This window comes from Trematomus bernacchii, unplaced genomic scaffold (genome assembly GCF_902827165.1).
Source record: "Trematomus bernacchii unplaced genomic scaffold, fTreBer1.1, whole genome shotgun sequence".
Lineage (NCBI taxonomy): Eukaryota > Metazoa > Chordata > Actinopteri > Perciformes > Nototheniidae > Trematomus > Trematomus bernacchii.
The window spans coordinates 15,484,580-15,497,978 of record NW_022987727.1 but is presented as its reverse complement, the minus strand read 5'-3'; the positions used below and the strand labels follow the sequence as shown (position 1 = coordinate 15,497,978).

General features: G+C 41.9%; 1 protein-coding gene across 1 annotated transcript in view; it reads left to right on the top strand.

Moving 5' to 3' along the window:
• Positions 1 to 13,399, top strand: part of nphp4 (nephronophthisis 4) — a 183,892-nt gene that overhangs the window by 38,016 nt on the left and 132,477 nt on the right. Inside the window, exon 6 of the mRNA XM_034145454.1 lies at positions 1,219 to 1,355. Within this exon, the coding sequence (XP_034001345.1) occupies positions 1,219 to 1,355 (137 nt within the window). The remainder of the gene's footprint in view (positions 1 to 1,218; positions 1,356 to 13,399) is intronic.

The following is a 13,399-nucleotide window of genomic DNA, read 5'->3' as shown; positions in this document are numbered from 1 at the left end:
AGTGCTTAAAGTGGGCCAGTACACACTGTTCTTAATTTCGCAATAAAGGTGTAGATTTATTGCGCTCCGGCACAAGTTGCAGGTGTTCTTTGGGCGCCTCTATCATCTCACATACAGTAATTGCTACGCACCAATTTTGCTACTTTAATACCAACTAAGTAATACTTATAAATTAAGATAGCACTTACACTTTGCCTTGGACATATTCATAAAATAGTAGTCCTTCTTGGGTGGCACTTTATCAGTTGTTTTCTTCATCTACTCTCATTCACAGTTCAGCACAGGGGCAAAAGGTTTTGGGGTTCAATGGCCCCCTGGGACCTATTATTTCTGGAACCCTTGTCATCGGCAATATTTCATACAATGTTTTATTCACTGAAAAAACTCGGAATCTAATGATTTGCTGACACTGGCATTTGCTCACACTTGGCACATCAACCGTCACTCTTGGTGAAGCTTAACCACACAGTCGCTACGCACACATTATATCAATCTCATATGATGAAATATGTAAACATGTGGCTCGAACTTAAATGTGGCCATGGCCATTTTACACAGTAGTAGTCCTACTTGGAGAGTCAACCCTTATTTGTGGCATGTTACACGTTTTTTTATTCCCAATGTGGTACAGGCGCGTTAACGCTCATGTCACCAATGTGTATGGTTATTAATACAAACAAACAAACAAACAAACAAACTGTAAAGCACATACTCCAGGGGCATATAACATATGACATTGAGCAGCTCTTGAGTTCAGGGTGAGGCAGACATATCAACAAGTAAAGCTGCCGTGAAACAGCAAGTGTTTTTTCATAAAATGGTACAAATGCTGAAACTAGTGATAAAGTAACATAGAGTTTAGCTTACTTCAAAAGATAACACCCACATAAGTAGAATCAGCATGGCTGTAACACTGCATAAAATCGAGTTTTCCAGCTGACCTCTCTTTTAAGTTTCTAGAACTGCCTTGATACATTTCATGGGGATGACAGAGACTGTCTGGGAACTTTTGAAAATGGGTCACAAAGAGGAATATACCAACATCGGTTTTACAACCTGTTTTCACACATTTATTACACTAGACGGTGCTTTTCAGTTTATGTTTACCTCTGAAGCAACCCAGACGGAAAATATGTTTTTTTCTGAGATGCAAACACAATTATCAGGTAAATGTCACGGCATGTCGATATGTGATGCTATGTTTTGTGCTGTCACCAGGGGACGCTCTGCTGAGGCCTCAGCTGCTCAAGATGCTGCCCTTCACCCTGAACAAACTGACCATCTCCCTCCAGCCGTCCCTGGAAAAGTTTGAGAGCCAGCTGCTGCAGCTGATCAATGCTGACTGCCACAACACAGTAAGGCCAGGCTTTCACAGCACATACTCAGCCTTGATAGTAATTGCACATGACACATTCAATTAAATTCATTTATTCACAAACAGTTAAAAGTTAAATCCTAAAACAAAATGGAGATATGAGACTGATTAGCTATTTGAAGCTTGGAAAAACAATCTAAGAAAACACCAACACTAACAAAATACCTTAGAAACTAATCTAATCCAACCCTTAATTCTAACTAGTACCAAACCATTCATTGTATCAGTGTAAACACAATTAAATTAAAATACACTAATAAAATTAAAAACACTAGGGACAGAAACATTATCATCTGATGTGGACGACCATGTCAAATCCTCCATATTCTCATACTCTGGACATTTTAAATTATGCACTTACATGTTCTTTTGAGAAACATCCCCTACATATAAAGGAACTATTGAAGTTACTAGAAAATATGCATATTCATCATCTTACATCTTACTTCCTTTAAGTGTATTTGGTTGCTTACAAAGGAAAAACAAAAATTGAGTACACAATTCCGATAACATTTCATCCTTCTGGGGTAACAGTTCGCTACATTCTTCAAATTAACGATGGCTGCGATGGCCTTGACATACCTCTGCCAAGATTATTCTCTCCAGCCTGATGCTTTCCTTTATCTCACTTTCCGTTTATTCAGCGTGCGAGCACAAGCCCTTTTACAGCTGCCACTGCAATTTAAGGGACATCACCTCCCAGACTAAATGGAGCTTATCTATTCTCTTCCCCTTTTTTCGTCTACGGAGTCCCAGATGGTTAACTGTATTTGACAGGTGCAACTATGGACTAGCAATTATTTGTATAGTGGCTTTCAACGGGCCCTATCGTTCACTCCTGCCTAAGTGAGATGTGTCTTAGTAGGGAAGGAAAATTGATATGACAATGCTGTCAGTCCGTATCGCTTTTCTGCTGCTCTTTGATACTGATGGGCTACATCTGCTAACAGAAACACATGGGATCAAAGGAGTGTTTAGAGTGTATTAAGTAAGCACAGCCCAAGTACCTTGTACTAATTGTACTAAGATGGACAAACTGCATAAACATTTGTTTTAGGGAACTGCAAGTTGGGCTTACATGTTTATTTTGATGGTTGAGTAAAGACTGTTATGAAAAACCCATGCCATTTAAGTGTTTTTATTTATTTAGAGAATTGTTTGGACTCTGTAAAATCAAAAGAAAAGGTTGTAAGAAAAATAAAAAAACATTAAATATGCATTAACGAAAACACATTTCAAAAATATGTGTTTACTTAGATGGGAAAGAGCAAGCCCAAAGCAAAATGCGACCAATACCAAATTACCTCGAAAGAGTCATAAAAAGCTCTTCAACATTTGAAAGGGAAATCAAAGGGAAAAAAACGACATCATTTGGACTACCTTTCAGCACTAATCAAGTTGTTAAAAAATCCCAAAATATATTGTAAAGGCTTTTTTATGTCAGTCCACAGGATCAGTTGGTAACAAGCCTCCATGAACTGTTGTTGGTCATTGGTGGTCATTTTCACTTATTCAAATAAATCAATTAAAGGGATCTTGTGAGCTAACAACAGTTATATTTGTACATCCTTGAGTTCTAATAAAACGTCTCTAATGTATTTCCTTTCTAATAACGTATTTTAGACCCAGCATTGCTTACCTCCATGTTAACTAGCTTACCGTCTTCTTCGTCCCTTCCTTTGTTGGCGAAGTGATTTTGATACTTGATGATCTGAAACACTGTGACACCATTGGATTTAATGCGCTACATGTGCTTGAAGGTCCGTCCTCCTGACTGATAAAACGGGTTCACAGTTCATAGAAAAACAGCTTCTTAGCGCTATTAGAGGTCTAAAACCCCACAGGGAACATTTTCCCCTACTCCCTCTGGTATATTATTGAGCGTGCAATATTGGCCCTCGCCTAAGGCCACCCTCAGACCCTTATGGGAGGGAGCTGTTCTTTAATGCCTCCAACTTTTCTTCTCTTCCATAACTGCCCTTGGGATGGAACCACTACTTCAGGGACTAGCTAGCCAATTTAAATTTTGTTATATTCAAATGGAGGCTTTATGGCAAATTAGCCCTCCTTAACTTCCCGTGCTGAGTCCCAGCACAGAAAATAAGCAGCTATATTCTCTCTATAAAGGGTCGTGTGCAGATCATGTGACCAAAAAAAGATGGAGGGATGGACAGGAATGAAACAAGAACACATCTTTATGGCAGATTGCCATTGCACATTTTGAACTCAAAGTTACAAACCGCACTGCTGGCGCCACCCTCAGAATAAGTATTTAAGAGACTCTAAAGCAGTGGTTCTCAACTGGTCAGGCCTCGGGACCCACTTTTTTCCTTTGTCAATAAATCGTGATCCGAAATTTTGAACCACTCAAATCTATTCAACAATAAATCGTGCAATAATATATACGCTTTTCAGCATACAATATTAATTAAAGTGAAGTACAGTGCATATATCCCTTATATCCCTTCACAGAACTAAAGTATGCTTTTAAAAAAGGTTTAATGAGATGATGGAATCAAAGCTGAACTGTATAACATGCTGAAAACCCAACCCCAGAAGGGGGTCTGGGGGGATTCTCCCCCAGGAGATTTTTAGAAATACTAACATATAAACTACGCATTCTGGTACACTCTGAGAAGAAAATAAATAAATCTATTACTACCCGACATATTAATAATATTGTATGCCATTGTTTGTTTTTCACTTTATTCTGACAACTTGCTGCTCCTCACAGAGAGAAGAGCAAAGAGGAGATAGTCTGTGTGATTTACTTTAAATTGTGGGTAAGGGTAGATAACCCCCATTGTTCTGTGACCTGTCAATCATCAAACCGGGGGTCATATTTTATTATGTGTTCATTTGTATCTGAAGTTGTACCCATGGATGTATAAAGAATAGTTCTACCTCAAAGTTATCCCCCGTGGGGACTTCCGGCAACAATCTTGATTCTGATTGGCCAGAAGACTCGAAAACACATCAGCAAAGATGTTTTATTGAGAAGATGATCACTACGTGAAAGAAGTTTTCAAAACCGTTTATGGTCTCCGGTACTTCCAGTCCAACGCCTACTGCATGCACAGCATTAGAAAATGAGGCCTTCCAAATAAAAGTTTGAACAAAATGAATAAAACATTTTTTTTTCTTCACTCGCACATCTGCGACCCACTCGAAACGGGTACGCGACCCCCCCATTCCAAACTAATTGAATAGCCCTGCCATAAATGTTCCCAAGTAATATTCTTAAACACCTCCTTGGGGAACCTAAGGAACCTTCTCCCAGTTGGATTTTCCTAGAATAACTCCATAGGGCGACATCTTCATGTGAGCAGTATATATAACCTCGTCTGGGTCCTTTCAGTAAAAAAGAGCAGTAGTTCGACTCAAAGCTCCACTCAGATAACTAAGTTCCTTGCCTTGTGAGGCTGTAAACACACCAGGCAGCGGCATAGAGTGACTCAACACAATACATAGAATTTTCTGCAGCTGGTAGGCCGTGTCATTTGTGTAGAAGTAGGAAGAAATAAATTGTTAAAAGTGAGCTGTATTTTGCGTCAATGCACTCTGGTTAATGATTGGCTACGGGTATTCTTTTGAAGCTAAACGTTTTTGTTTGTCTGCACTTTGCGGCAGAATCAAAGTGGCAATAGCTCACGGAGAGCTGTTATGCATAAGGATGGAGCATTAGGATGCTGCTTGTTTCTGAGTAAAGGTTTTATTTTGTCACTACACAGACATCTTTACCATAGACAAAGATGTTTATGTGGATTGATTGCTAAATTGAAAGCCATTTGTCAAGGTGAAATGTATACCCTAACAATAAAATTATTTTTGTTGACATCACCATTTAGATTGGGTTGACATTGATTTGGTAGATGAGTAGACCCTGTCAAATCCTGTATAGTTTTTAAGATTCTGCTCCTCACCTTTAAGGCCATCCATGACCTCACTCCTCTGTACCTCTCCGACCTCCTGCACATCAACACACCCATCCGCACTCTCAGGTCTTCTGCTTCCCTCCACTTCACTGCACCTCCCTTCCGTTTAACCACAATGGAGTCTAGAGCCTTCAGCCGCTCTGCACCCCGCCTCTGGAACTCCCTCCCACCTGACATCCGCAACACTGACTCTCTCCCCATTTTCAAATCACGTCTCAAAACATATCTCTTCACACTCGCATATCCACCCTGATCATTATCCATCACACATCCTCTGTTTAATTTATTTAATTTTTTACATACTGCATTGTCTTGTTTAGGTTTCTTTTATTATTATTTTCTTTTTGTTTGTGTTTGTACGGCGACCTTGAGAGCTTTGAAAGGCGCCTATATAAAATAAATGAATTATTATTATTATTAGTAGTGGCATTTATAATTATACATATAATATATTGAATAGACACTGTGAAAAGTAGGCTAAAACTTTGTCTTTGTTTTCAACTGTGAGGCAAGTGACGTTAGCATGATAAATTATCTCATTTTGGGTTTTAACATTTTTTTTTCTTCACTTGTGGGATTCTCTGAAGGTTCTTCACAACCAGCCTTACACGTGTAGATAAGTTAAATGTTCCAGACTTTTATAACTTGCGTACAACGTCATTCTCACGTCTGCGAGAGGCGTTAATACATGCAGGAGACAGTTAGCTTGATTGCAGCTTTTAATTAAAAGGCGCTTGTGCGTGTTTGCACGTGAGTGTGAGAGACACCTTCAGACGGAGAAAGAAAGTGCGTGTGATCCGCGTGTGACCTTTAAAAGTGTGACTCCAGCTGGATTGTCATCAAGCTGTCTCTGAAGTGATGCTGACACCTCACCCGCCAACTCAGTTTCACCGTTGTGTGAGGGAATGTATGTGTGTGTGTAACTGTGACTCCTTGCCAGCGCGTGTCTGCTTAAAATGGTACAGAGGCAGCAATGGAGTGACAACAATTAAGATGAATTGGGTGGCGGATGAATGTACAGTGCTGCATGGGACGAATCCTTTATACTGGCTGCTAGCCTGACATACAGTCGTCACATAATCTCCCCATAAGTATTGCTATTTTTAGCTCGACAAACTATCGCAGAGTGTGGCTTCTTTTCACAGTCCATTTTCCCATATATTATACAGCAAGTGCCCTACTTGATGTGCTTTTAATGTGAACTACTACTTCAAAAAGCTTAATAGCATACTTTAAATTAGCACTAGGCTTATTTGAACTGTGGCTTGGACCTCTTTATACACACTCTGAACCCCAGTTTAAAAACGTAACACTATTTATCTCCAGGGTTTCTTAAACATGTCTGCCTTCCCCAAATGTGCCTAAAGCCAGGGGCTACTTCACCTCAAATGACCTGTGGCAACTGTTCACTTAAAATCTTCAATAAATAAAATTACTCTTGCTGAAAGGCCCTGAGATCTTGTCAGAAATGATGTAACATCTTGGCCTATGATCAAAAGGCTTGGGAGAACAGAAGACAAAGAATAGGAGGAGAGAAGCAGGCAAAGACTGATGCCGTGCCGCAGGCAGAACAAAACGCCTCGGGCTGATTTAATGAACGGAGAAAGGCTGTGGCAACAAAGCTCCAGGAAGTTTTCATTTGTCCTAAAAGAAGAAAGGACTGTTGACGTGATACTATAAAAAAAGACAGAGGAGGTTTTACATTTCAGGAAATAGAAGGCGTCCCTCACATTCATCCCGAAGGAGTTTGTCTGCACCTCTGACTATGCCAGTTTAGTGCCTTATCGTCATCCTTATTGGGCCTGTACCCACTGTAACTGATGCAGGGCAAAGGAATTTAGTTTAATGCACTTGGCTCACATCAATTATTCATGAAATGCAGGTCTTGGAAATGATTGACGATCCAATGATTAGACGGAATAGACTGCGACTGGTTATAGACCCTATAAGTCAGACAAGACAGAGAGTGCACAGTGTTTGAAGGAGGGGATATAGATTCATAAACTTTAAAAGTCTTGGAGTCACTGCTTTTTTCTTAGTTGAAGTGATGTACTTGGACATTTGGAACAAACTGAACCAAGTGACCTCCAGGAAAAAGTCTTGAAAATTAAGATACACAGTCCTGATTCTGTGTAAGTAGGAGTCTTACATTATTGGCAGTCTTTTGGAAGTCACTGAACTTTTTATCAGCACAAATTATCAATGGTTTCAATTTCAATTTGTTTGATCCCATAAAGTAAAGCAAGTATACCCCTTGTGCGACAAGAGTTTTTAAAAGTGTTGTGCAAGTGAAAGCACAGATCGCGGTCACATGGTATTTATCAACAAAGGCAGATTATTCACATTTCATTCTAAATATAACCATTATTTTTGAAGCCATGTCTCATCTTTTCATTATCAAACCAATGAGATGAGATGAACTTAATTGATTCCATGCACGGAAATCTAAGCGCCAGGATCAAACGTCAAATATTCAGGATACAGTTTTTGGTGATGATGAAATACCGTCTTAGTATTCAACCATATTTTCTGTGGAACTAATATTTTCAGTGATCATATTGCCATGCTTGTAAATCGTGTGAATCCCGGTAAATACAGAAGTAACCAGATTCTTATTATCCAGTGTTAATCAAATAGGTGTCACAAATGAAGTGGTAAATTACCTAATAGCTACAGTAGTTAACAATTTGTGTTAATTGACTCCCCTTAATTGGATGCGCCATCCAAAGCTGCTGAGTAATATAAATACATATTCTGAGCAAATACAATTTTTCCACTGTATCATTACATTAAGTTTCATTCAGCTGACGCTTTTATCCAAAGCGACTTACAATAAGTGGAAAATCATAAATATTCAAACTTCTAACAACAAAGAAAGTGCAGATATATTTACTTTAAAGTGGCTTGAGTTATATTATGCTGCCGGACAAACGGTTAGATATATGTTTTGCACCTATCATGCAAAATGCACTTTTTGATGTATTTTCCACATAAATATGTGTCCCCGGTGTGTCAGGGAACTCACAAAGTGTCAGAAAACGAAACCCTCTCTCTTTTCCTCCGTGCACAAATCTCTAAAAACGGGGTCACAACGGAGCTGATCCAGATTTGCGGACCACGGTCCTATCAGAAACATCGCTATCAGAATCAATGCCCGACGTGTTTTGGGCGTAATAATGGTCTTTGTTTACATTAGCAAGCATCGCTAACACTCAGAGCTAACCTGCACTGGAGAGAGCACGTGTAAGAATCAGGATATAAAAAGGAACTCTCCTTGTAGTAAACCCGCGAGAGAGAAAGCATTTGAGCTCCATATTGTTTCAGAAATAATCCTTGATGTGGTTTTGAACATGATATGACATTTCATCAATGCAGAATTTAGACAGTATCTGCCGGGTCACGCATCAGCAGGCATAAGCTCCGCCCGCATAGAAAATATATTTTCCTTTCTTGCCTCATCATGCCTCTACCCTCTCTCCCTCTCTCTCTTATCCCTTCTATGCTTTCTCTCTCGTTTAAAAAAAAAAAAAGCTTTATACCCCGAATCAGCACTTTAGTAACATGGCTGAAACGGAGGCATGGCTAGAATAGGTGATCTGTTTGGTATTTTGAGCAAAACACTTCATAGACATGTTTTTTTTAGGGATGCTCCGATCGCCAATTTTGGGGCCGATCGCCGGAATCAGTATCGGCCGATACCGATCGCCGATCCGATCGAGTGGGCGGGGCCTAAATGGAAGATTTAAACATCACTTTAAATGTTCCATTTAAAGTGATGTTTAAAACTCAGTTAATGGGGCTCATTCACTGGAGCTTCCACAAACAACAATCAACTTAATTATTACATTCAAATGATGTACATTATTCAAGTTTACATTCACTTTGGATAATAACACGGGAGAAATGAGCGGAAGCGCTCTCTTTTCCTCTCTCCCTCTCTCTCTCCCCCTCTCTCTCCCCGCCTCTCTCCCTCTCCTGACAGCCTGTCAGTATCTCATGCAGCTCACTGATTCAGTAATGAGTGACCCGACAGTGAAGAATACATATATTTATAACTAGTTTAGCTTGTTCCAGAGGTAGATAAAATAGCTAAGTGTGTTAGGTCTAACTCTTAGTGTGTGTGTTGCTCCGTTCACCGGTCCGTCACAGCGGGCGGAGCTGCAGGATTTATGCTTCACACACATGTTGCATACCGCTATTTTATTTATTTTATTTTATTCACCGAATTCCGCCGTTTGAAGGCCTCTGGTCGCCAGCTGGAGAGGCTCTCCAAAAAAAACTGGCCTCATGGTCCACCTCCTGGCCTTTCGTGACCATGTCAAAACGTATAAGGAAGCTCTCTCCCATGCCAAGACTCACTACTACTCCCGTCTCATCGGTGCCCAGCAAAGCAACCCCAGAACACTGTTCTCCACCATCAACCGCCTACTCCGCCCCCCTGACGCCCCCCAGCCCTCAGGGGCTCCCGATCTGTGCTCCAAATTCCTCGACTTCTTCCAGGCGAAAGTCGAGGCCATCCATCAGCAGCTCCTGGCGACTGGCCCTCCCCCCCTGCCTGCACCTCAGCCACCTGGTAACGCACGCCAAGCGCCGCGCCTCTCCCACTCCAACCTCTCCTCCTTCTCCCCTGTGGATGCTCTCCAAGTGGCCAAACTGGTCAGCTCGGCCAAGACCTCCACCTGCTCCCTGGACCCCATGCCCACAGCCCTGGTCAAGGACTGCCTACCCACCCTCTGTCCCTACATGGTGGTCATCATCAACGCTTCTCTGGCTCCTGGTATAGTCCCCACCAGCTTCAAAATGGCCTCAGTCACCCCCATACTCAAAAAACCTGGCCTGGACTCCGACAACCTCCAGAACCACCGGCCGATCTCCAACCTTCCCTTCCTAAGCAAAACTCTGGAAAGAGTGGTCGCCGGCCAACTCCATCTGTACATGTCCAACCATGAGCTCTATGAGCCCTTCCAATCCGGCTTCAGACAGCAACACAGCACTGAGACCGCCCTCATCAAGATCACCAACGATCTCCTCATTGCTGCTGACTCTGGCCGCCTCAGCATCCTCATCCTCCTGGACCTCTCTGCAGCGTTTGACACCATCTCTCACAACATCCTCCTCACCCGCCTCTCAGACCTCATAGGTGTCACTGGCACAGCGCTGTCCTGGTTCACATCCTACCTCCATAACAGGAAACAGTTTGTCTCCATCAGTGGCTCAAACTCACCCCCGGCCCCAGTCCACCACGGTGTACCCCAGGGCTCTGTGCTTGGCCCCCTCCTGTTCACCATTTACATGCTCCCCCTCGGCCAGATCATCCGACATCATGGACTCAATTTCCACTGTTACGCTGATGATACCCAACTGTATCTCGGCACCACTCCATCCTCCCAGCTCCCCCCTCAGTCTCTCATCAACTGCCTGCATGACATCAAAACATGGATGTCTTCCAACTACCTTAAGCTGAACAGCAATAAAACAGAGCTCATGGTTGTGGCACCCAAGGCCCTGCTCCAGAAGGTTGGTGACTTCATCCTCGAGGTCGACGGCTGCTCCATCTCCCCATCTCCTGAAGCCCGCGTGTCATCCTTGACTCCACCCTTTCCTTCCATTCCCACGTCAAATCTGTGACCAAATCAGCCTTTTTCCACCTAAGGAACATTGCCAGACTCCGACCGTCACTCTCGGAGTCGGTTGCCGAAACCCTAGTGCATGCGTTTGTCACCTCCCGCTTGGACTACTGCAATGGTGTCCTGTTCGGGGTTCCCAACAAAACCCTGGACAGGCTCCAGTATGTCCAAAACTGTGCTGCTAGGGTACTCACACACACAAAGCCGTGGCAGCACATCACTCCCACCCTCATCCACCTACACTGGTTGCCGGTCAAGTCCCGCATATCCTACAAAGTCCTCCTCCTTACCTACAAGTCCCTCCATGCCCTTGCCCCCCAGTACCTATCGGACATCCTTCACCCACATGCCCCACCCCGGAACCTGCGGTCCTCAGACTCTGGCTTGCTTACCACCCCCCGCACCAAACTGCGAACCTTCGGGGACAGAGCCTACAGTGTGGCAGCCCCCACCCTCTGGAACGCTCTCCCTGCGGAGATTCGCAACATCCCCACACTCGACGCCTTCAAAAGAGCCCTCAAGTCCCATCTGTTTGCCAAGGCTTTCGGCCCCTAATCGATCTGTTGTTTTGTCTGTCTGACTTTTGTTTTGTTATGTTTGTTTTTGCCCTATTACTTGTAAAGCGACCTTGGGTCCCTTGAAAGGCGCTATATAAATCCAAGCTATTATTATTATTATTATTACTGTCTTTTTCGGACACCTTAAAATAATGCCAGACTGGTGAAGCCATTTTGGCGAGCTTGTTTTGCCGCGCACAGAGAAAAGTGTCATGTATTTTACGTCATGCGATCGGCTCTCGCGATCGGCATGTTTAGAGAGCACCGATCGATCGGTAGAGAGTGAGTATCGGCCGATCTCGATCGGTGACCGATCGATCGGAGCATCCCTACTTTTTTTAATATATTTTTATATATCTGAGACCTATGCTATTGCCTAAAAATAGCATGATAGCAGGTGACCTTTAAGCAAGTAATACCATTATAAGTGCTGGTACTTTATTCCTTGTCATTTAATTGCCAATCGAAAGCTACAATCGAAACAGATGGGATTTCAGTTTTTCCGCCGTAAGTTCTGCAGAGTTTCTGCTGTCCTGATGTCAATGTGGAGCTCATTCCACCATTTTGGAGCCTGGATAGCAACAGGCGTGTTTTTGAGGGGGACTTGGGTCCCAATCACATTCATATTTTGTAATCTATTACCTCCTATCTGTTTTGTTCCTCACACCTATTTATCTAAGAAAATACGCTGATGTAGAATTTTTTTAATTTAGTTTTCTACTAACATGTTTTCCTTTGTCCCTAAAGCTCAATTTTCACTTCTGTTGCATATAGGTCTTTTGTTTTCCAAAAACGATTAAAAACACATTACTGGGCCACACTGTTGCACTGGGTACTGTGTCCCTTTATTGCAATAAATACACCTGCACACACACTGTAGGTTATTTTGACTTTATACATTTATATATAGTATATATATCTATGTGTCCTGCTGCTACTCAATAGAGCACCAAATGTATATTACTCCCCTGCTGAAAATAGTCCCCAAATATTGCTCAATTTTACATTTAAAAAAAAAGAGAAAGTATATATTTGTGAGCTTTTTATTAAAGATATATGTTTTTTTAAGTAGGTACAAATAGTCTCGGAGACAAGTATCACAGTGTAGGGATGTCGGAAACCGACATTATGAATCTTCGTCTTTTCATCAAATGTAAAAAATACAAGCTTCATGCTATAAGGCTTTTCAATTACCTGTTGGGGTTCATTTTTTAACTGTACCTGCATTGGTTCCATGGTGTTCATGGTGGTGTAATATATGCAGTGGTTGAAAGTGGCTTGGGTTATATTATGCTTACGGACAAATGGTAAGAGATGTAAAATAGGAAGGCAGCAGTATGAGAGTGTGTTTGACTTAATATTTTTTGGTTGTGAGTTATGGGAGTGTTTCCAGCAGTAGGGCAACAGTGATTTATCAGTGGAAGCGCTGTGCCAGTTAAAATCTGTTAAGGAGTACGGGAGTGGGTGGATGAGAGCGGCATGCTAATGATGCTGCCACTGTTTCTTGCCATGGATGACTCACCCTCAATATGAGGGAGCTAACATCCACTGTGTGGGTAGCAACACATACGCACACACGCATAAACACAAACACACATGAATGTCTTGAGATATAGATGTGTATGTCAATGTCTTGACTACTGTATTACCATTTCGTTAAACATGAAAAAGTATAAGTGCAAAGACAACTACCATCTTCTTCGTGATATGAATGAGATGTGTGATATATTTGTTTTACAAAAAGTCAGATTGTTCTCTTGTTTGCTGTTTTTCAAAGGTAAAACATGCCAGAGTTGTGTAACTTACTTGTTAATTGGCTGATACAAAACTCATGAGGGACATAATTTCACTTATATCACTCATTTTCACTTAATGCTTGTCCTCTTCTTTTTTTCTCTCATACAC